General features: G+C 44.0%; 1 protein-coding gene across 2 annotated transcripts in view; it reads right to left on the bottom strand.

Annotated features, from left to right (window-relative positions):
• Window positions 1-1,324: 1,324 nt before the first annotated feature.
• The window catches only part of LOC129847208 (SLIT-ROBO Rho GTPase-activating protein 3-like), a 118,194-nt gene continuing 94,458 nt past the window's right edge, over window positions 1,325-25,060 (bottom strand). Inside the window, exons 12-22 of one of the 2 annotated variants that reach the window (XM_055915031.1) lie at window positions 24,694-24,796; window positions 23,532-23,592; window positions 22,784-22,861; window positions 22,376-22,510; window positions 21,585-21,690; window positions 20,105-20,332; window positions 18,738-18,811; window positions 13,618-13,798; window positions 8,672-8,821; window positions 8,120-8,432; window positions 1,325-5,796 (exon numbers count right to left, since the gene is read on the bottom strand). In XM_055915031.1, coding sequence (XP_055771006.1) covers window positions 5,347-5,796; window positions 8,120-8,432; window positions 8,672-8,821; window positions 13,618-13,798; window positions 18,738-18,811; window positions 20,105-20,332; window positions 21,585-21,690; window positions 22,376-22,510; window positions 22,784-22,861; window positions 23,532-23,592; window positions 24,694-24,796 — 1,879 coding nt within the window. In that variant the 3' untranslated portion in view covers window positions 1,325-5,346. Of the gene's footprint in view, window positions 5,797-8,119; window positions 8,433-8,671; window positions 8,822-13,617; window positions 13,799-18,737; window positions 18,812-20,104; window positions 20,333-21,584; window positions 21,691-22,375; window positions 22,511-22,783; window positions 22,862-23,531; window positions 23,593-24,143; window positions 24,175-24,693; window positions 24,797-25,060 lie in introns of both variants that reach the window. The other variant, XM_055915040.1, reaches the window with a different exon arrangement.

Genomic DNA, 25,060 nt, shown 5'->3' with positions numbered 1-25,060 from the left:
TTAAATTGACGTACTTTGATGGGGATTTTTTTATTATGTTACTTAGATTGATGCACCGGTGTCAATAGACTCTAATAACTAAAAAAAGAAGCATAAAAGCTAAAGTCAACAACATGCCTTTAATGTGGGCAAAAATAGTGTTACTTCCTCAGTGCTCTAATATGTGAGCATAATTTAATGTGTGATAAGACTTGTTTATACCTGCCGCTAACATGCGTCCTTTGTCCTGATCTTGTCCACATTCTGATTGTGCCTCACATTTCTTTTTTTATATGTCTATACATGGTATAAAAATGTGTCGATACCCATCCACCTTGTCTGCATTGTGACCAGATTTCCTGATCTCTCTCTGTATGCAAATTATTTGACAGATTTTAAGACATATATTGATGCCATGAGTAAATGGTTCCACCTGTCAATGATTTTTAATAGGATAATGATGGTTTCACCATCCATATGTGTCTACACAATGTGTGCCAGGCTACCTCCAAGAGGTGGTCAAGAAGATCACATCACAATCAGATCACAATGTATCTTTTAATCATATACACCTGCCTGAATATGTGGGCACAATCCGAATGTGGACAATATCAGGACAAAGCATGCATGTTTGAACCAGGTATAAACAGGGCTTTTGTCTTGTCTCTGATGATAAAAGGCTCTGGGCTGGAACAAATTGAATTCTCCAATTCATGCGTGAATGGTTGGTTGTTGACTGATAAACCAGAGCTTGCCACTAAAAGAATCCCAGGTTATTTCTACAGTCAAAAGGAATTATATTTTAGGTGTCACAATAATACACTAGAAATATTGCTGACCTAACTTTTATATTTATTTTAACACATAATAATCAACCTCAAAGGTCACATATTGTAAACTAATTGTATAGCTCATGTCTGCAGTGCACTCTACCACACTCAGATCTCCTCTCCCTGAATGTCCGGCAAGTAGCACAGCAGTAGTTTTGTGCCGTAGTTTCTCCATCATGTGGCCTCAGATGGAACTGCAGTCTCAGTCATAAGAAGTTTGGGGCTTGATCTCCCTGTACAGAGGTGAGCTAGCTGGTCTATTTACACAGACACTGTAAGATAACCTGGTGTCTAAGATAGCTGAGCATCGATATGGTACAATATCCAATAATTACAGAATTGGTTAGGTATTACCCGTCTATTAGCATACCAATTCATAGAGATTCATGAACGACTGCAGACACCAAGGTAATTTATCAACTAGGCTATCAGTCAAGGTATGGGCATGTGTATTTACTAGTATAGTTAATTAATTTGTTTGACCAGCTGGATAAAACAGCCAGAAAAGGTCAACATTAGAGGGAAACATTTGTTTTTATTTGGACATAAGGGTTCTCAACATCCATTACATCACAAGGGATTCAACCAATCAGACACTCATGAACAGACAGCATCACTAGACACGTGTTAAAGAGAGAGAGAGAGAAAAGAGGGTAAACAGTATGACAACAACTCACACTAACCAATATAGGCACTCAGCCACTCAGCTGGTCTCTAAATGCCACTTTGTAAGCATTGTTATCTTATCCAACATACAAAAGACATTACCTATTTTTAGCATACATTCCAGAAATCACATAGAGCTTAGAGAGGAAAGAGAGTGCACCAAGTGTCTTATAAACCGTGCAAGTAGAGGAGCTAGGATATATTGACCCACTGTTGCCTACAACAACGCAATGATGTGTTAGCTATGAAGGAGGATGGTCAGTATAAGAGAGAAAACTGAAATAAAATATGAAATTATTGTTGAGTGTACAGTAGGCTTCTTCATAAATCTATTACCCTTCCATGAATCACCTAGAGCATATTAGGTAATACATTCTACAAGTAAATACTACATTTCAGTCATTCTGTTAGTAGACATCTGAAGAGTAGCAATTCCTCTACAGCAAAGTGTACAGTACATATTTACATCATTCTTGTTTTCACATATTCCTCAGATGAAATGATGTGTGTGATGTTGTAACACTGACCAAACATGACTGACAACATACCATATTGTTTAGAAAAGTAATTGAACAAGTTCATTAAAAACGAATGATGTGCACAAAAGGCACTTTAAAAATACTAATTTAAGACAAAAGGTATAAATAAACAAAATACACATTTTAAAAACTCATTTAAATGTGAACACAGTCTAGTTGTACATAAAGATGTTAATCTTACTTTTGCAAATAAACATTTCAAGTCTGTGGTTTGCTTTATCTTTGAAAATATAGCTTATGTATGTTTGAGAAAAATGTACTTGAATGTACGCTTCAGTTTTACTGATGAGAAATGTGGTTCAGAAAAATGTTATGTAGTTCTTGTAGGAAATAAAACATGATTTAGTTGTTGGTGACAGCTCCTCTCGACAAAGAGCACCGTCCTAGTTTAATGTTCTCATTGATTTTCTTATTAAAACTGTATGACTTATTTATTTTTAATAAAATACACAGAATGATTTGAAATGCATTTGTTTTCATCATCTAATTCTTTGCCCATTATTCTCCTGTTGGAAAGGTCTGTCCATCTGAGTTCACCCATACCAGACCATTATCCACAGGGTACTTGTACTTGAAGCAATACCATATATGACCAGCAGATGGAGTAAGTGTATAACTTCGGTTGCTTTCCATGTCTCTGTATGTCCAGCATGTAGGCTAGAATCTAACCAGCGGTAGACAGTGTAATGGACAGAGGAGGGCAGGGTTGACAAACTACAGACAGGGATGACACGTTTTTCAAATGAAAGTATGTATCTTATAGTAAACGGTGTATGAAATCAAGATCTGTACACATTACAACAGTGACTGAATGATGTTGATTTGATTGATAATGGAATCACAGCCTGAGATTCATGCTGCTAAATCAGATTTTTTTAAATCTACCTTAGCTGACAATTCAATTCCATTGCCCACACAATACTGCTACATGTTAGTGACAACAGGTATTCTCATATTCCAAAAAGGTTAGACTAATAGGATATAGTAGCCCACCCCTCGAAAGCAAAATGACTACGCTATAAGTCAATGGTGTTTTACAGAGGAAAGACACCGCAAACAGCCATTGTTGAATTGTCATATTGTATGAGTCGAATGGTACAGCATAAAACATGCAGAGCAGGGCATACAAGGCAGTCCAACCACACAACTGTATGACTGAGCAGAGTGGCAGGAGCGGGCTTGGGCCAGCACAGGATATAATTCAACATGGCAGCTACAGTATAGGCCAGTACGTGCTTACATTTCCTTGCTGAAGGACTGAAAACAAGAAGTGGAATGAGACACTGGGTCCTGACAGTGAGGATGTTATATCCAAGGGGAGAAGAGGTAAGGAAGGTAAGACCACTGTGCTGCTGTTATTATTTCACCACATTTACCACTAACTGCTCAAGCAACAATGGAGTTATCTAGGTAAGGTATCACATTTCAGATTAAAAGGAATATTGTAACAGTATATCCAGCATATTTTGCATGTTAAAAGCATGACATAAATCAGACTCGAACAGGCAAGAGGTTGCTTTAAAGATGGCAAAGTGTACAGTATGAAATCTGATTTGGGCGGCCGGTAGCCTAGCGGTTAAGAGCGTCGGACCAGTAACCGAAAGGTCACTGGATCAAATTCCGAGCCGACTAGTTTAAAAATCTGTTGATGTGCCCTTGAGCAAGGCACTTAACCCTAATTACTCCTGTAAGATGCTCTGGATAAGAAAGTCTGCTAAAATGTGAATGTAAAAATGTGTGTCTAAAGAGCTTTCATGGGCACAAAGTTGTATGGGTATTTGGGTCAGATGGGTAGAGTTCCTATTTTAATATGGGTATCTCCACCATCCATGCCACACAGGGCTCACAGGGGAAGCCTGTTGGACTGTAGTGAATGGAGGCTGACAGATTTGGACCGAGTCAGTTAGCTCTCATCCAACTTAGAGAAGCGTTAGGCTCAGTCCAAACAGTGCTCAGGACCGGCCACTAGAACACCCAACATCAGCCTGGTAACCAAAATCAGTCAGTCTGGTTGTGGACTGACTTCACACAGGTTACCGTGTAGACTTCTAGAGCTGTTGGAACAATGAGGGACTATGGGGTAAGGGGCCATGGTCAACAGTATTCTCACAGTATTACAAAATAAAAGTGGGTTCAAACCTTACTGTGGCAAAATAATGGTATAATACACTCCTTTTCCTGTCTTAAATATGAATAATAGAGAGAACGTCAGGATCCATTTGAGTGTTGGAATTTTAACTCATAAATACAATGTGTGGTATGATGTTGACATCCCCATGACCACATATTCTTAACACAACCATCAGTGCTGTGTTTAGTACGTGTGTTCAAGCAGAAGATTAGGAAAACAACACAAAGGAAGCAGAACCTTTTGATGTGTTGTCTTTGTTTGCAGGTTGACTCTTGTGTGTTTTTTGACAAAGCTATTCACATCTCCTTGCTTGTTCCGTCTGGGCCTGTACAAAATCTATACCATTAAAAAATAAAATACATAAACTATATACAAGTTCAACTACATGTTTACCACAGGTTAGGTTTCTTACATTGAATTGGTATATTGGTTCAGTTTCTGCATCTCATATATACGTATACAATGTTGCTATGGTGTTACTTTGTTGAACATCCCTTATACTACAGTACAAACAAAAAGGCATAACAACTTCAAGTAAGTCTCTATTTACAGCCAAAAGGCCGGTGACCATCTTGGTTGCAGTCTCTTAGACACAGGCTGGTAGACCTGGTCCAATCCAGAGAGAAAGGGATGAGACACCTTACTGGTGAGTGTCCAATCCAGAGAGAAAGGGATGAGACACCTTACTGGTGAGTGTCCAATCTGCCAGCAAGGGATGAGACACCTTACTGGTGAGTGTCCAATCTGTCAGCAAGGGATGAGACATCATCTGGACAACCAGTGCAGGATGAAAACCAATGCCAAAATCCCACAAGTACTTCTTCACGTTTTGCAGTCAATTAATCACTATAAAGCCGGACCTGGCCACATACTTTTAATTTTGAGGTAAAAAAAAAAAAAAATTTTTTTTTTACTTAGAGGTCATTTTATTCATTATTTTCACGTCTGGTTTTAAATCAAGCTTCACAGAGAGTTGTGTTGATAGGCAAATCCCTACAGCTTCTCTGCCTGCCGTCACCATGGCAACTCAGGCTCACTCCAGGAGCTTCCTGAATTCAAGAAATAAAGTCAAACTCAAAATGAGGAAGGAAAAATCCCAAACTGTTCTCAGAGAACACATCGACAACGCATCATCCCATTCCTATCGGCTTTCTTCTGTGTCAAACAGTTGCAACATGACAACCCTAATTCTCCCTCAGAGCTACATGGTGCAGGACTTGTCCCCGGCTGCATTAGCTGCATTGGCTGCAGAGCTAGCCGTGGCAGTGCTGGTGGGGAAGATCTTCTCGGTGGGCGTGACAGCAGGGCTTCCCACCCCAGAGGAACTGGAGCTGGAGGAGCGGTGCCCGGTGGGGGGCGGGCGGACGGGCCTCATCGGCGGGGGGCGCAGCTGGGCTCCGGCCAAACGGGCTGACAGGGTGGGCTTAAAGGTGCTCATCATCTCAGAGGTGGAACTGCTGCTGCGGCGCATGGCGGCGTCTGGGTCGCGGATCATGATGGTGTGGAGGGGGCTGCCAGGCTCTGAGTTCACAGGGTTCTTCATGGTGGTGTCCAGGGTGTCCAGCACCACGTCTGGAGCCTGCTTGGCCGTGTTCTGGCGCTCCAGTTCACGCAGCTCATGTAGGGCCGTGGTCATGGTCTTCTCTATGTCCTGACATACACAAAACACACAGAAAACATGAAAGAATATCATTCATTCATTCTTTATCATTCTACACATGCTTCCTCAATACCAGATGTCACGCGCTCGCATGCATTGGTGTGTCTTGCCTCATTGCTGCTGTAACTAGCTGTTACTCCCTATGCTTGCTGTTTCTGATATCCCACCACCACCCCAGCCTCTACCTGCATGGGTTGAGTGTTTCCGCCTTTGGGGTATTTGATTTAGATTATCATGCTCACTGCCTGTAGTTGTACTATCATCTTCATATGATGCTTCGCTCAGGCAGTGAGCTACCCTGAAGGAACAGAGCCCTAACGCCAAGACATGCATTGTTATCTTTTCGAAATGGTCAAACGTACATGTGGTGTTTTCTTTCTGAATTCAGCTCCATTCCCCTGTGATGTACAGTACCAGGCAAAAGTTTGGAAACACCTACTCATTCAAGGATTTTTCTTAATTTTTACTATTTTCTACATTGTAGAATAATAGTAGAGACATCAAAACTATGAAATAACACATATAGACTCATGTAGTAACAAAAAAAGTGTTAAACAAATCAACATTTATTTGAGATTTTAGATTCTTCAAAGTAGCCATGCTTTGCCTTGAGGACAGCTTTGGCATTCTCTCAACCAGCTTCACCTGGAATGTTTTTCCAACAGTCTTGAAGGAGTTGCCACATATGCTGAGCACTTGTTGGATGCTTTTTTGTTGAGGTCGGGTGATTGTGGAGGCCAGGTCATCTGATGCAGCACTCCATCACTCTCTTTCTTGGTCAAATAGCCCTTACACAGCCTGGAGGTGTATTTTGGGTCATTGTATGGTTGAAAATAGCATTTATTTGGGTCTTCCTTTCCTGTGGTGGTCCTCATGAGAGCCAGATTCATCATAACTCTTGATGGTTTATGCGACTGCACTTGAAGACACTTTCAAAGATCTTGAAATTTTCCAAATTGACTGACCTTCATGTCTTAAAGTAATGATGGACTGTCGTTTCTCTTTGCTTATTTGAACTATTCTTGCCATAATATGGACTTGGTCTTTTACCAAACAGGGCTATCTTCTGTATTCCACTCCTACCTTGTCACAACACAACTGATTGGTTCAAACGCATTAAGAAGGAAAAAAAATCCACAAATTATCTTTTAACAAGGCATTGAAATGCATTCCAGTTGACTACCTCATGAAGCTGGTTGGAGAATGCCAAGAGTGTGCAAAGCTGTCATCAAGGCAAAGGGTGGCTACTTTGAAGAATCTCAAATCTCAAATATATTTTGATTTGTTTAACACTTTTTTGGTTACTACATTATTCCATATGTTGTTATTTCATAGTTTTGCTGTCTTCACTATTATTCTACAATGTAGAAAACAGTCAAAATAAAGAAAAACCCTGGAATGAGTAGGTGTGTCCAAACTTTTGACTGGTACTGTAGGTCTTTCTTGGAGCTGCAGACTGTCTCTGGCATGTACACTAAGTCAGGGCTGCTTCACCCAGACACACACACACGTAGACAGACAGTACAGCAGGACATCACATCTCGCTCTGTTCTTCCAGACACCAGTGGCTCTCTAACTAGCCTCTCTAGTAGCCTCTCTCTGTTCCCTCTCCTCACACAGTACAGCCCAACAGCACCAAATGAAGAAAATAATATCAACCCTTTGGCTGCACACTCATTACCACTGCACACTCATTACCACTGTCACAATCACACACAGACACAGACACACACACTCCCTCTCTAAATCCCACACACACTCCCTCTGTCTGAATAACAGATTAATTGATGAGTGGAGAATAATTAAAGATCAAAGACTGGGTTTAGTCAGGCCCTGACAGTGCAGGGTCATCAACATGGGCTCAGTCTGAAATAGGGCTCTGATAGGAGACCACTATCATTAGCTGCACTGATCATAGCTCTGCCATTTCTAAAGCTGCCTCTGTGTCTCTATTAATTTCCCATGTATCCAGCGCTGGGCTTGGGCTGCCGATATGAAGCATCATTAGTACTCTGTGTAATTTACTTCATTTCAGCATCGCCATTAAAAGCATTTCACTCTGGTCTCTAGGGAAATAATATTATCTGATTGGCTCCGCTGTGTGATATTTTGGGAAGGTATGACAAATAGCTATCGTTTTCGTTGGCCACACAAAGTATCACTTGCGCACCACTATTGATTCCATTCCATATTCCATATTGTCTGAGTTCTATGACTGATAAGGCTACAGAACATGGGGAAAAGAGGTTATGCAGTTATATTGGGCTGAGATAATACTTTAGAACCTGGGTCTGATAGGAAATAAGGTCCATACCTCTGCCAGTGTCTCAGCCCCCAGTGACTTGTGGTCCCCCAGGCTACTGTGGCGTGTGGCCCCTGCTACGGGCCTCAGGGGGTGGCCCTCAGGGTAGGCTTTCCTGTCAGCGTAGTTGATGCTGCCCGCGCTGCCAAATGTTCCCAGGCGCCTCTTCTCTGGGCTTTCCATGCGGCTCCTGCTAACTGCCACCTTGTGGGGGCTGCTGGGACAGGCTGCGGCCCGCGGGGGTGTGTCAGTGCCCCGAGGAGGGCTGTGGGTCTCTCCACTGTGGCGTCGCGGGGTGGCGGCCCCGTCAGAAGGTAGCCGCACCCTGAGGAGAGAGATGACATCACAGTCACACAGAGTAGGATTAGGTTGGACCTTGACACTGATCTACGGTCAGTTTGAAACATTGAATATTTACTCCATAAATGGTTAAGATTAGCATTTGGAGAGGTTTTAAACTGATCTTACATTTGTGCATATAAGTAACCCAGAGTGAGTTAAACATTGATACTAGAACGAGAAGGGCTACATTTCAATATGTAGTCCTTGTCAGTCGTTACGCACCTCCCCATGACTCCTCCAAAGTTGGAGTCGGGGGAGTGTTCACACGGTGATGGGACGTCGTTTTTGAATGAGGCCTTGTCATCCAGCAGTGGTCCACTGCTCGCCTCGCTGTCCGCCTTCTGACTGAGATTATCCGAGAACGCATCATCCCTGCGAGGAGAGCGAGAGAATGAACATTATTCATACAGTTGGTAGAGACCTTATTTGGACTGCTGTTTATTCAAACTAATTGGTCCATATTTACACAGGGCTCTGGTTTTCAATCTGCAGTCAGTTTATCTGTTCCAGACAGTTCTGGAGCCCCTCCTTTTGAACATCAATCATTCCAATGTATTCCTCCTAACACAAAAAGTAGCAATATGAGACTCTGGCCTTACTGCCCACTCAACATCCAAATGGATTCATTAAACAGACACCAGCAATGATTAGTCATTTCACATTTACATTTTAGTCATTTAGCAGATGCTCTTATCCAGAGCGACTTACAATTAGTGCATTCATCTTATTAAGATAGCTAGGTAAGACAACAACACATAAGAATCGTATCAAGGTAATTTTCCATCAGCAAAGTCAGTGCTAGTAGGAAAAGACAAGTGCCTTTCTTTTTATTATTATCAGCATTATTAGTATTATTATTAGTATTATTTGGGAGGGGGCGTCGGGGACACCGTAAGAGTTATTTAACCAAGACAGAAAAGAGCTTTGACTGGGCTGATCGGGAACTGCCCTCCCGTAGGGGTGGAAGGGCCAAGAGACAAGAGGGGGCGGAACAGAGTGCTCGGGTTGGGATGTAGGATTTGAGAATAGCCTGAAGGTAGGGAGGGGCAGTTCCTCTCGCTGCTCCGTAAGCAAGCACCAGGGTATTGAAGACGATGTGAGCTTCAACTGGAAGCCAGTGGATTGTGCGGAGTGGGGTGACATGGGCTGCAACATTCTGAATAAGTTGCAGGGTTTGATGGTACAAGAGGGGAGCCCATCGAACAGAGCGTTGTAGTAGTCAAAACCAGGGGTTCCCAAATTCTTTCTCTCTGGGGCCCCCTTCCAGGATTGGGGAACATCCCGCACCCCCCCTGCGTGCACGTCTATTTCTATGGGCACAAGCACTGTTCATGACACAAACTGTTCACACCCCTCTTATTGATGGTGAGAATTCTGCAGCTATAAAGCTTATTTCCTGCAATTCTACACATTTTGTCATGGGGTGCAAAGAACATTTTGCAGTTTTAAAGCACATTTTCTTGCAATTCTCTACATATTGCCATGTATAATGTGTATTCGTGTGTCACAATTCCAGTGGTGGAAACAAGAGTCAGGTGCAGAGAGCAGGAATCTCTTTCAAAAAGTGGAATTTTATTTCCTTAACGTAATCACCTAACAACCGGTGACGCCACACTAAACACTGGGCGCGTAAAGAGAAATGTCCAAAGTCAATTGAATAACAAAATCCACAAAATCCACACCACAAACACGAAACAGAAAAACAAGCCCGCACAAAAGGGAGCGGGCAAACTGGGTTTAAATAACCCCTAATCTAAACACACAACAGGTGAAACAAATTAGACAAACTAAAAGGAAAACAGAAAAGGGGATCGGTGGCAGCTAGTAGACCGGAGACGACGACCGCCGAGCGCCGCCCGAACGGGAAGAGGCACCATCCTCGGCGGGACTCGTAACATCGTGTGATATTTGAGTGACAAAAAAATTACAATATCAACCAAAAAAATGTTTAACCGTACGTCGCGTGCGCGAGAATATTGCAAAATAAATGTACACATACATGTTATTCAATCATTGCACCCAGACTGCTTACGCGCGTCAACGAGCGTCTACATAGCAGGTGCTAAAATAGAACTTGGTTCTATTTGTGACGCCTGACGAGCAACAAGTCCCGCCTCTCCCATCTCCTGATTGGTTTTTAGGAGCATGTACCCACATGGGTGATTGAAAGATTGAAACTGAGGTCCACACTCCAGGCCAGTTAGTGGTGATAATGCACCTTAAAGTTAGTTGCCAACTGCCATAGAAAGTCCGAAGAAGAAGCCTGAAGGAGGAGAGATTACTAGAAACGAACTTGGTTTACACTTTTATCTGTGGATTAATTGTTGGAGTAGAGAACCTTGTGCCTTTCAGGTAAAATAACAACCCAATGTTAATATCCCAGGACAAATTAGCTAGCAACAGCAAGTTAGCTAACTAAAGTGCCATACATGTTTAATGCTTTTCCACCAGACCCTAAATTATAGTTGGTTCAGCGTTCGTTTTGATATTTCACCCTGTGTGTCCTTATCGCGTCTGGTGTAGGTGGACAAAATCAACATGCGCGAGATTGCGTGCTCGCTCTGGTCAGCATATAAGGTATGCAATGACTAACATGACAAGAGGAACTGATGATGCACTACCCAATTTGGAAATTGCATCTTCTGCATTCTGCTATTACAACTTTCAAGAGTAAGTTTACAGCCGGACTGAGTTCATAAATACAGTGGGGCAAAAAACTATTTAGTTAGCCACCAATTGTGGAAGTTCTCCCACTTAAAAAGATGAGAGAGGCCTGTAATTTTCATCATAGGTACACTTCAACTATGACAGACAAAATGAGAAAAAAAATCCAGAAAATCACATTGTAGGATTTTTAATGAATTTATGGTGGTGACCATGCTCTGACCATGCGCGTTCACGTGAGAGCGAGCTCTGTTCCATCGAAATTCTGAAGACAATGGAATACTCCGATTGGAATATTATTGAAGAATTATGTCAAAAACATCCTAAAGATTGATTCAATACTTCATTTCATGTTTTTACGGACTGTAATATAACTTTTTTAACTTTTAGTCCGTACTTTCCGCTGGACCTGCCCGCGCGTCGTGAGTTTGGAAAGTGTACTGAACGCTAGAACAACAAGGAGGAATTTGGACATAAATGAAGGACATTATCGAACAAAACAAACATTTATTGTGGAACTGTGATTCCTGGGAGTGCATTCTGATGAAGATCATCAAAGGTAAGTGAATGTTTATAATGTTACTTCTGACTTCTGTTGACTGCATAATATGGCGGATATATTTGTGTCTTGATTGGGCTCTGAGCGCCGACTCAGATTACTGCATGGTTTTCTTTTTTCGTAAAGCTTTTTTGAAATCTGACACAGCGGTTGCATTAAGGAGAAGTGCATCTGATATTCCATGCATAACAGTTGTATCTTTTAGCAATGTTTATTATGAGTATTCCTGTAAATTGATGTGGCTCTCTGCAAAATCAAAGGATGTTTTGGAACTTCTGAACATAAGGCGCCAATGTAAACTCAGATTTTTGGATATAAATATGAACTTTACCGAACAAAACATACATGTATTGTGTAACATGAAGTCCTATGAGTGTCATCTGATGAAGATCATGAAAGGTTAGTGATTCATTTTATCTATATTTCTGCGTTTTGTGAATCCTCTCTTTGGCTGGAAAAATGGCTGTGTTATTCTGTGAATAGGCACTCACCTAACATAATCGTTTGGTTTGCTTTCGTCGTAAAGCCTTTTTGAAATCGGACAATGTGGCTGGATTTACAACAAGTGTATCTTTAAAATGGTGTAAAATACATGTATGTTTGAGGAATTTTAATTATGGGATTTCTGTTGTTTTGAATTTGGCGCCCTGCAGTTTCACTGGCTGTTGAAGAGGTGGGACGCCGTCTCCCGTACCCTAGAGAAGTTAAAGTAATTGAACTGACGTTGGTCAACAACATTTCTGTTAATCACTCAGCACTACCTAGGGGACATCAGTAGTGAGAGCACGTGGTGCAGACACAGATCCTCTCCATGCCTCCTGGTAAAAATTACCTACCAGGTAGGAACGACCTGTCAAGTGAGACGCCTGAAAGGGTCTCAAGGGTTTGGATGAGGATCTGATGGTTTACGGTGTCCGCCTTGAAGCCTGACTGATTAGGGTCAAGAAGATCATTCTGAGAGCGATATCGAGAGAGTTGGTCAGAGACAGCAGACTGTGTTTTAGAAAGGAAAGAAAGAAGATATACTGGTCTGTAGTTTTTGACATCAGAGGGGTAAAGTTTCTTGAGGGGAGTGACTCTGGCCATCTTGAAGTCAGAGGGGACACAGCCATTTGTAAGGGATGAGGAAGGAAGAGAGGAATGGGAGGTCTCCAGAGATTCTCTGGAAAAGGGAAGAGGGGATGAGGTCAAGTGGGCAGGTTGTTGGGCGGCCGGACATCACTAGTCGCAGGATTTCATCTGGAGAAAGAGGTCAAGGCGTAGGGTAGTTCTGTGTGAGTGGGATCAGTGGACTCGGTAGGCTGAGTGAATGAAGAGTGGATATCATCAACCTTTTTTTCAAAGTTGTTGACAAAGTCGTCTGCAGAAAGGAAGGAGGGAGGGGTAGGAGGTGGAGGATTAAGGAGGGAGGAGAAAGTGGAGAACAGTTTCACAAGAAAGCTATAATTGTATACTAAGTGGCTCATCTTTTAAATTATTGCGTACATTTATACCGGGAATTACTATCTGAGGGTGTTTTCAATGAATTCATTCGAGTTGTAAACTTAAAGCACGCTCTGGCCTTCTCTTTAGCATCTTTACTTCTGCCTCATTGACTGACATCAAATCCGCATTTAATTTATAGTGTTACCACTAAAGGTACAATTGTCAGTGAAGTGTCTTTGAGCTAACATATCAGGCATGATTTGAATTATTTATCTGTGCTTTTGTGATATTCAGTCAAGGATCTTCCATGAGTGTTATTGGTGTGGGGCTAATGACATCAAACAGAAGAGAAAGCTTTTCACCTGCCACTTGAAATTACTCCCCGGTTTATAAAACACCTGATTAACTGACTGACTGTTTCCTGCCTGTCTGACAGAATAATTGACTGTCTTACAGATTTATTGTCAAACTGCTCTTCACCCATCGCTGATGTTCATGTTTATGAATGGTTGTTACTCACAGGTCCTGCACCACTATGTACTGATGTGGGATCAGTCCGTCCACGCCATTGTGTCGGCCCTCCCACCAGTCCTCAGAGGCGCGGTGGTACAGCAGCAGCGACGCCCCCTTCTTAAAGGACAGCTCCCGGGGGGTGCGCCCCACATAGTCAAACTTAGCTATGGCCTCAATCTGCTCCACCTCTGTGGAAATAAAGAACAAAGGGCAAGAAACATCAGTCACAACCTGGACCCGCTTCATTTCCAGGTGTTATAACATATCTCACACCCCATTGAGATGTGTGGACAGAGTAGCCTGACCTGTGTATCAGTGTGACCTAATCCAGCTGCTTCACTGAGTTCATTAATAGAAATAAGGAGCCCCTTGCTCTAATTACTAAGACCTAAACCATGTGGTCAAACAATGAGAGTGTGTCTTCATGTTCTCAGACAATGGCCTCAGGCCTCGTGGTCTGTGATCAACTCCAGAGTACAGTAGAGAGTTGTGATTGCCTGGGGGCTCAATTTATTGGCTGAGTTTGTTCTTCAGACCTTCAAAAGACACAAAAGTCTTTGAGAGACAAAGAGCGAGAAGAGGGAATATCTGAGTTGAAGAGAAATAAAACGAGATGCAGCATTACAATATAAACCATTTTCTCTAACAGAGGGGATGGTTATACTGTTTGAGTGATACACTTAGATTCCAAGAATTGTTGTGAGTTGAGGCTGACCTGTCATTGAGTTCCACAGAGCAAATTGGCCAGTGTTATCTAGTGTTGATTTTTCAGTGTAACATTTCTGGTGTTGATTCACTCTGGTGTAAAAGAACCCGTGTTGAGTGTGATTGTTTTACTCTGTGGAGAGTAAAACCTTCCCATCAAAACCACACCCATCATTATCAAATTTTGCAAGCCAACATAATGTGACTTGCAGTCCTGATGTGGCCTGTAAAACAGGAGGTTCCTAACACAGCAGGCCTTACGATATTTAATGTAGTGTCCTAAAGAGATGAATTCCCTAACACTGACAAAGTGTAACAGCGTCAGAACTAAGCAGTGTTAATTTAACACTGAAAAGTGTGGACCTGTATAGACACCTGCCCAGTGTTAAATGTAACACTGTCAGTGTTTATTAACAACTAGAGAATTTGCTGTGCAATCAACACCAGTGCCACCAATGAGGCCATCACAACTCTGCGCAAGGGTAACACTGTATTCTGATCAGTGAACACTACTATCCTAACAGCTAATAGACTGGTTGACAATCCAATGACTTGGTCCTTTAATGGCATTATGGGTCCCAACACACCAAACTACTCACACACTGAGCACACACCAATAGCCAGAAGAACCAACCTTCCGCTGTTGCTAGCCTCTTGAGAGAACAGACGCACAAAGGCACAGGCTTTAGTTGTCCGTAAGCAAACATCAGTCACCATTCAACACTGGACCAGAGGAGATTAGCAGACTGGTCGCTGCTACAAGACCTCTATCCCACAGGGACGGTGCTAGGGGAGGGGGTATGACGGGTGAGGGGGAGGTATTTCCACGCACGCATGGACGCATGCCCACACACACACCCTGCGTCCAAGCTGATATCAATCACACAAGGAGCCTGATGACTTGGGACACACGCAACCTAGAGAAACACATTTTTGCTTGGGGACATGTCCCATAGAGATATGCACATGTAGTGAGTGTTCAAAATGCTAAAGGGATCTAAGCTAGTCCCCAGGCTGTCAGATTTCCCATCTAGATTTCCCTGACCGGGCGGAGGGGGTGTGTGTGTGCGTGGCAGGATGGCCTTGGCCACTGGTACTACAGCCACGCCTCATTGTGTGTCTATGGGCCAGACCAGACAGACAGAGCAGGAGTCAGCCGGGGTTAAGCACATGTATAAAATAAATTGTCTCCCAGCAGGAAATCTCCAAGCCAACCAGAAAGCCCAATCAGTTCCATTAGGAGCTCCATCCAGGGGTGAAATTACCTACAGAAACAGGGAGAGCGAGGGAGGAAGAGGATGAGGAAGAGAAGAGAGGAGAAGGAGAGAGGAGGAAAGGGGAGGAGAGAGAGTGAGGTAGAAGGACAGAGACAGGGTAACATTGTCTCTCTTTGTCCCCCTCGTTCCAAGAGTAGATTCAGCCTGGGGCTTTTAGACCACTTAAGTAGAGCTCTCGCTCTCTTCCTCAGAAACACAATAACACATGTACAGGTAACTGCCCAATTTTTTTTATTTTTTTTTATTTTACCAGGTAAGTTGACTGAGAACACGTTCTCATTTGCAGCAACGACCTGGGGAATAGTTACAGGGGAGAGGAGGGGGATGAATGAGCCAATTGTAAACTGGGGATTATTAGGTGACCATGATGGTTTGAGGGCCAGATTGGGAATTTAGCCAGGACACCGGGGTTAACACCCCTACTCTTACGATAAGTGCCATGGGATCTTTAATGACCTCAGAGAGTCAGGACACCCGTTTAACGTCCCATCCGAAAGACGGCACCCTACACAGGGCAGTGTCCCCAATCACTGCCCTGGGGCATTGGGATATTTTTTAGACCAGAGGAAAGAGTGCCTCCTACTGGCCCTCCAACACCACTTCCAGCAGCATCTGGTCTCCCATCCAGGGACTGACCAGGACCAACCCTGCTTAGCTTCAGAAGCAAGCCAGCAGTGGTATGCAGGGTGGTATGCTGCTGGCATAAAGGCATAAAGGAAACACTTCAGTAAATGAGGGCTACAAAGTAGATTGAAAGCAGGTGCTTCCACACAGATGTGGTTCCTGAGTTAATTAAGCAATTAACATCTCATCGTGCTTATTTTGGCTACCATGGCTTTAAAAGAGGGGTCTCAAAGGGGTTTTAAAGGTTGTGTTTGTGCATCTCAGTCACCAGATCTCAACTCAATTGAACTGCCTGTGACAGCGTTTTCCAACACCATCAACAAAACGTCAAATGATGGAATTTCTCGTGGAAGAATGGTGTCACATCCCTCCAATAGAGTTCCAGACACTTATAGAATCTATGCCAAGGCGCATTAACGCTGTTTTGGTGGCTCGTGGTGGCCAAACGCCCTATAAAGACACTTTAAGTTTATTTTGGCAGTTACCTGTATGTCTGATCATCACAATATGACTATTTTGTTCTCCAATAAAGAACAAATACTCAGAATCAACATACAAGCTGAAGGCCACAACAGTCAAACTAGGCCCACGTTGTGGTTCTCTGATTTATATAGTATTCATGTAGTCCTTTAGTTCTAGCTTCAAGTAGAAAGTGTGGTTGTGTCTTGCTGGGCGGCCATGTCTCCAGACTCATTTTGAGGGCCGGGCTGTGGAGGGCAGTATCGCCTCAGGTCTGAGAAGAGCCAAGACAGGACCATGTGACTCTCATTCTCTCCAAGCACACTAATTAAACAGAGGGAGACCACGATCCAGCGCCAAGGGCCCTGCCCTGGCTGGCTGGCTGTGCCTCTGTACTCTCCTCCCAGCTCTCCACATGCAGTGTGGGGCAGTCAGCCTTTGTTCTGCTGTTTGGTTCAGAGGGCTGGGGAGGGTGTCAGCACTCATTACTGACACACCCATCACTACAGATGGGGCTCCCCGATATTGTTACCCTAGCCTAGCATACAGCAGTATGATTGGGCCTGACCATTGTGAGCCAGCAGATACAGTAGTATCTCTGGTGTTGTGACTGACTAGTGTTATGGTTTTTCTGAGTGTGTTAAGCTTTAGCCCAATTATTCTGTCAGGGCTATGAGGACTACCAGGAAAATACAAAGGCACAAGGGAGGAAGTCCCATGGGACCTGTTTACTATTGCTGAAGAAAGATAGATGAGAGAGAATGAGAGAGAGAGAGGGGGCGCTACAAGGGGGGAGAGAGAGAGAAAGCTACAAGGGGAGAGAGAGAGAGTGAGAGAGATGGCACTACAAGGGGGAGGGAGAGAGAGAGGGCGCTACAAGGGGGAGCGAGAGAGAGAGAGAGGGCGCTACAAGGGGGAGCGAGAGAGAGGGCGCTACAAGGGGGAGCGAGAGAGAGAGAGAGGGTGCTACAAGGGGAGAGAAAGCTACAAGCGGAGGGCGAGAGAGAGCGAGAGTGAGCAAAAGAGACAGAGAGATGAGAGAGGGCGCTACAAGGGGAGAGAAAGCTACAAGCGGAGGGCGAGAGAGAGCGAGAGTGAGCAAAAGAGACAGAGAGATGAGAGAGGTGGGGGTTGCCAACAATGTACACACAACCTTGTCGCCGCCTTCAAGCATGATGTGCTCCTTTGCAGCCCTAAGCTGTCACAGTCTGAGCTGTGCCTAGTTCTCTCCTTCAGTCTAAAGAACACACAGAATAAGGTCAGTCAGAGCTCAGGGCAACTCCATCTACACAGCCTTCTTACACTCCAGATCACATTCATACTGAGCCCATCCAACCATCACACGGTATACCTCTGGCTTCGAAACAACCACATACAACTTTAAAAAACAACATTTTACAACCTTATATCAAGGGCTCATCAGCTCAAATGTATGATTCAGCTGCTGTTGTAATTGATATTACAGATCAATCTGTCCGTCTCTATGGGAGACATCTAGAGGTACATAGATACATCACTGCCCCTGGTCTGCCTCACCTCTTTAATACTGAACGGCTCATTGCATGAATTACATCCTGTATATATTAAGCTGAACGTTAACCCACGGCTACAGTACATTGGCTGTTTTTGCATCGTATCACAATTATAAATGGGAGGTCCAGTCCAGACACAGAACTACAGAACTACAGTACACAACAGAGTACCTGCCTGGGGAGGCAGACAGACAGACAGCAGGACTACCAGACACAACCAACCCTCCATCTTTAACATAGACAGACCAGACTATGCTGTTATGTCATACTTTAGTCGTGTAAAGTATGACCACATGGCTAAACAGCAATTCAATTACAAAACCAAACACAACATATAGAGGAGCTAATGAAATGGGAGACAACAGAAGGCGAGGGAAACACAATCTTTTGGAGTTCTGCAACAGCAAACTGTTTGATTAAGATTAGCTGTGTAGCCAGCTAGCTACGACACATTTATCTAAGTCAATCACCCAAACATCTCCTCTAGGGTACCAGTGTCTGAAGAAGTAAAGGAACTCCGTGTTACTGACCGTCTTCACTGGTGTGTGGCTCAGTCCCATTGTCAGCCTCATCGATGGTGCCTGGCTCACTGTGGGGGCTGTCACTGTGGACAGAGAGAGAGAGAGATGGACAGTCAGTCAATGGGAAACTCAGACACACCCACGACACATGCGTAGGCTAACTAATCTAAACGAATGCCTCCTCCCGGAAAGATGAGTTACAGGTCATACTTGGATCGGTTCCAAAGTGAATTCTTAGTTGAACTAGGGGGCATTTATATCAGCATATTTCTCCAGGAAGTATCAGCTACATGTTAGTTGGACCTGCTCCAGGTAAGGTATTCATTTAACTATACATGCTGGCTTGTACGCCATCCCTGTGAGGTTTGATATGCAAAACATTCCCAAGCAGGTATATTGGAGTCTGTGCACTAGAAATATTCAGTTGTACATTTACTTTGGAGCATGTGTATCATGAAAAATGGGATAAAAGGCAAGAAAGAGAAAATACCATTTAAACAGTTACATAATGTATCTTTCCAGACAGATTGGCTCTTTAAGTAAATGTATACCATTCTACATTTGTAGCCCATAAATAAAAGTAATTATCTTAGGCTATTATATCTAAGCAGTGTCTGTAAAAGCAAGTGCTGAAGAAAATACCACCCGATAGGAGTGTTAATGCACTCCCAGCATCTTCATCTCTACTACACTCTAAATTCCCCTCTTCTCACCACATTATCAAGCAGGCTCATAATGTAGCTGTTGTATGGCTGAGATCCTACCATATGCTCGATCCACCAGCAGCAGTATTACTGTACTGCTGCTAAACCCAGAGTTACACCAGCAGCAGTATTACTGTACTGCTGCTAAACCCAGAGTTACACCAGCTGCAGTATTACTGTACTGCTGCTAAACCCAGAGTTACACCAGCTGCAGTATTACTGTACTGCTGCTAAACCCAGAGTTACACCAGCTACAGTATTACTGTACTGCTGCTAAACCCAGAGTTATACCAGCAGCAGTATTACTGTACTGCTGCTAAACCCAGAGTTACACCAGCTACAGTATTACTGTACTGCTGCTAAACCCAGAGTTATACCAGCAGCAGTATTACTGTACTGCTGCTAAACCCAGAGTTACACCAGCTACAGTATTACTGTACTGCTGCTAAACCCAGAGTTATACCAGCAGCAGTATTACTGTACTGCTGCTAAACCCAGAGTTACACCAGCTACAGTATTACTGTACTGCTGCTAAACCCAGAGTTACACCAGCTACAGTATTACTGTACTGCTGCTAAACCCAGAGTTACACCAGCTACAGTATTACTGCTTTAGCCTTAGCCATACTGTATGTCTTCAGTGCTTGTCCTCCCAGGTCTAGCTACTACCCACCAGTACTCCTCTCCTCCAGTCATGCACTTCTCATAGACCGGCCCATCCAGCTCGCGGTGGCTGGGGAAGATGACCTCGTTGTGGATGATGATGGTCTTTATGACCTCATTGACGTGTGCCTGGATGGCTACAGGGTCCTGTCCGTCAGGGATGGGCATCAGGGTGGGGCCAAAGCAGATGGCCAGGTTATAGGGATCCATCATGTTCTCATCACTGTACTGGGACAGGCTGGATGGAAGGGAAGAGGTCTGAGTGAGTGGGGTGAACAATTAGGTTGTGTTTACATTAAGAGATGAATATCTGGCGGACGGGTGATTCCATTTTAAACGTACTTATTGTTATTTGTTTGCCAATAGAATATATACGTTTCCAAAATGCTTAAAGTGTGGTCTTCTATAAATAAGGTTGAGTCTGGACTCTAGACAGAGTTGAGATCTGCATCATCTCCTCTACTACCTGTTGGCTTCAACCACAGCTTAGTAAGTACATCCTTAACCCTCAACATCCAAGCTTAGCTAGAACATTCCTCAGTCTCCCTGTTTAGTTGTCACCTAGATTCTCACACCTATCCGGCCCTTCTAACTACACAGTTTAACAGGCAGATTTTCTTTATATATATACTTTTTTTATTTAACTAGACAAGTCAGTTAAGAACAAATTCCTATTTACAATGACGGCCTACGGGGTAACAGTGGGTTAACTGTCTTGCTCAGGGGCAGAACGGCAGATTTTTTACCTTGTCAGCTCGGGGATTCTATCCAGCAACCAGCAGCCCAACGCTCTAACCACTAGGCTACCTACCGCCCCAAATAGTAGCCAATATTAATAAGCCATCCTGGTTTAGGGGGCAGTGAGACCATCCTTCCTTCCAGCAGCATCCTAGTTAGGTAGCAGGCCTACAGTATCTCCACACTCATCTGCTTTAAGAGGGGCTCATAATCCGAGCAGAGTGGAGTGGAGCAGTAAAGACTGGCCCAGAGCCACAGTATGGCTGGGGAGGGGGGGGGGGGGGGGGGGGGGGTATCAAACACGGAGGTAAAAGTCAGGATGTGGAATCAAACTCTTTGTTCTACAGGGGAACCAAGCGAAAGGAGTATAAAATAACAGCCCAATAAAACAGGGCAGGTATATTACTGGGTTGAGGGATGACTTTCCAAGCGGGCCCGTAAATATGTTCTAAAGCGCTGCCGACAGACGCGGTGGTAAATAGGACGTGAACAGTGGGGCTGTTCAATTCTTTGTCAAGTAACGCTATTTCCCCTGACTGCTACAGCAGAGATTCACAAGTCTTGCTGATTTAGTGCAATACTGTGATTTTTCTATTCCCCAAGACTCTCAAATGTGTATAGAAGTTACATTTCAGACTTTTACCCCATCCTGTTATACTGTATGCCCTTAGTGTATAGGTAGTCTGGTACAGGGGCTCTATTAAAAAACAGAGGACTGTAAAATGTGACTTATGTCAATACGGCCGACTTACTGATTGAGGAAAGCGAACAGGTATCTCATGACGATGATAACGGTGCGAGGAAGAGTCACAATAATCTGCTGGACGTGATGAGCTCTCTCAGCTCCAGACTCCAGTTCTGAAACAGAGGAGGATCAGAGAGTGTCATAACACTACCTGGCACTGAGATGAATGTGAGGAAAATAAAAACATTCCATATTAATACAGGGCAACATTATGCTCCATGATCTACTGTATATACAGAATGAGTCGACCTTATCAAGGGCCTGGCAGTCATACTGCGGGTACAGTAATGACAACACAAACACTCCTATCATTAATAGATATCCCCCCCTCATTTAAACCAGAGGATATGGTGATTTGAGTGACTGGGCTATCTGGAGCAGGGGGAAATACGACAAAGCTGTGCTCAGTTAGTAGTTTGTTGTGGCCCCCTCGCTCCTCTCTTCCTATTGGGTTTCTATTAAATCACAGGCAGGCAGACAGCCGTGGTGTTGAGATTGTTTCCATGTGCTGCTCTGCATGCCTCTCGTCCCTACCTTACCCCTCCCATAAAGCAGTGTGATTAGGGTGTTGTGGTGGGGATTGATGATGTATCTTTGGAGCCAGATGTTGGCTTCTCTCTCTTCTATTCTGACTCAATCTCTACTCAGTGACGGACGGGGAATAATCCAAAAGGCATGTACTGTAACCATAGCCCCAATGGTGCTATTTCACCACCCAGATGGGTAGGGTTTCAGTTACCCTGAACACATTTACTACATTGACCAACAGTATAAGGTATGTCTTTAGAGTCTACTCACTGATAGTAGACATGAGGTCCAGGAAGCGTTCCTTGGGGAACAGAGGGTTCTCCAGGCCCCTGAAGTACAGCTTGAGGACCCCTGCCACTGAGTTGATGTCATGTTCATTCTGGTCATCAATCAATGGGTCTTCACCTAGCCAAACAATAGAGCAGATTAGAGTTATTAGTTCTGACCACAGCAACAGAACTGAATCAGTGAAACAATGAACCAATGAAGACTTCATTACCGTAAATCTGAATAAAAAATGATTGCTTGCTACACTTAGATCTTATATTATAGAAAATAACAGGTATCTACTGTATGTCTGACATTCAATGGGTTTGTCATGTTATTGATCCTGAGTTGTAGGAGAAAAACAGAAATCTAATCTATTACCAATTACCCCCAATCTCACTGGGGACCTACCTCTCTCAAATGAGTTTTTAATATCATTGACCTCCACCTGGGATCCAGGCACGCGGAATATGCCCTGCTGCTGGAGCCCTGCAACAACACATAGAAACATCATACTGAGTCTGAGCCCACCATTATCCCCACATCCAAATGTCCGCTATATGAAAGACCAATGGAAAACACAACAGAGAGCAGGAAATGTAATTTAGTCGTGACGGGACGTGTGTTTTTTCTTCTTCCAGAAGAGGGCCCCTCGGTCGGTCGGGCCCCTCGGTCGGTCTGCCGCATATGGTTTCTGTTAGAGAACCCCAAATCAGTTTGTGGGGGTTTCATTAGGTCTAGGGGGTAGGGAAGGGAGGGGGAGGGGAGGGGTTACAGGCCTGGAGGCTACACCACTTTGGCTGGAGTCAGATGGGGAGGTGGACAGAAGGATGAAGATATGAGATGGGAGGAAGGGAAGACTGGACTGATTTAGTAAACGAAGACCAAGGGTCCTGTCAGAAGTCCCTATGCGTGATATGCTGCCACGCTACTGTCACGTTTTTCAAGCTGAGAGCACATGGGGCTGAGGTTTTAAATCATAGCAGGTTTGTCTCAACACCTGGAGATGTTTTAGTAAATGGATTACCTCTACCCAGAGGTTCTGTCATCTGTTATGAGATATGAAGAGTTCACAGTGGAGTTCACAGCTTTCTACTGGTGTTTTGAATACAGTCAAATGGTAGAAGCCATCAGTAAGGTGTGCTTTTAGTAGACTTACCATACAAATTGATGTGTCGAATACAGCTCTCCACCACAAGAGGAATAGGTTGACCTGAGTCCTGAAAGATAAATCATGGCAATAGTAAGAGCAAAGCATGGATGATTGACACTTATACGGTGACTAGAAAACCACACATTCTATACTGTCCATATTGATAGATTCTGTTGCTTATGTGAAGCAGCACGGCATAATAAAAAAACATTTCAGCATACTGTACATAACAACCAATTAGGCCTTACTTCACATTATACTAAAAGAAGAGGCAGAGCATTGATTATTCTAAGCCTGCCGTGCACCCTGCCATAAAGAAACAAATGCCTCTTCCTGATGCTTCATAAACAGCAGTGTCCACCAACATTCATATGAGCAGGATTAAAATGACAGATAGAAATCATTACTATTCACAGCCCCCTGTTACAGCAAGCAAACAGTCATGAAACAAGTGGAGCAGCAGTGACATGCTATTGGAGCTCATTAGTACGACTGCGTGTGGAGGAAAGCAGAAATAGGCATGTAGAGCTATTTGTGTAATAGTTTTCAGTAGGCCCACTCTATAGCACCGTGCCACGCGCCCTACCTCCTATCCTACCAACCCCAAACTGATAGTACCTGGTTGCGGGTACGGGCATTCCTCCTTCCCCTGGGACAGAAAGCAGCACAGCAAGGAGGTGCAGAGGAAGGGAGGCAGAGAGGCAACACAGTTAGAGAAGCACAGATGACAGATAGACAGAAAGAGCCCCCTTCGGAGGCCTGGAGGATAAGCACAGGTCAGGGGCCACTGGGAGGGCTTGAGATGCAGTGAGATGTGGGTGCATTGAGGGAATCAACTAGCACAGGGATCTCTGTGTAGCCATTATGGGGACTATGATACGCAGTATCCTCACGTCTGAAGATAAGCAGAGGAGAATCTGTGCTACTGCTACATCTGAAAGAATAGGGAGACACTAACCCACTGCCACCCTGTCTGTGTGCATCGTCAGAGCCAAGGGAACAGAGGAAGTGGAGGTGAGGTTAAGGACAGTGGTTACATGATGAGGGAGAGCAGTGAGCAGGAGGAGCGAGAGAGATGGGAGAGAGAAAGAGAGCGGGCCTCCTTTAGCCCCATAGGGTCGCTCATTCACACAACCCAGTGTGGGGGGGGGGGGGGGGGCGGGGGTACCTTGATGAATGTCTCCATATTGCCGTTAAACAGCTTATGGTTATAGACTGAGCGCGGCCTAGGCTTCCGCATTTTCTGTGGTTTAGGGGGGAGAGTGGGGGGCCTGGGGAGATGGCGGGTGAGGAGGGGAACAAAAACACCATATGCTGTGAAACAGTACAACGAACACGCAAGGCTGAAATGCAGGTATGAAAACTTCATCTCTCAATAGCTCTGACTTCCACCTTCCTAAATGTCCCCCTGTACTCTGTTTATCAAGAGGGAATGTGTGTAGGCAGGAGGAAGTGATCCACATCTAAATGTTGAAAACTCAACCAAAACTAGACGTTTTATTACTGGTGTGTGTTATTGAAACCTGATGGCTCTG

The sequence above is a fragment of the Salvelinus fontinalis genome, chromosome 3, assembly GCF_029448725.1.
Source record: "Salvelinus fontinalis isolate EN_2023a chromosome 3, ASM2944872v1, whole genome shotgun sequence".
Classification (NCBI taxonomy): domain Eukaryota; kingdom Metazoa; phylum Chordata; class Actinopteri; order Salmoniformes; family Salmonidae; genus Salvelinus; species Salvelinus fontinalis.
Note: the sequence above shows the minus strand (reverse complement) of the source record. Positions and strands in the feature narration are given on the sequence as shown.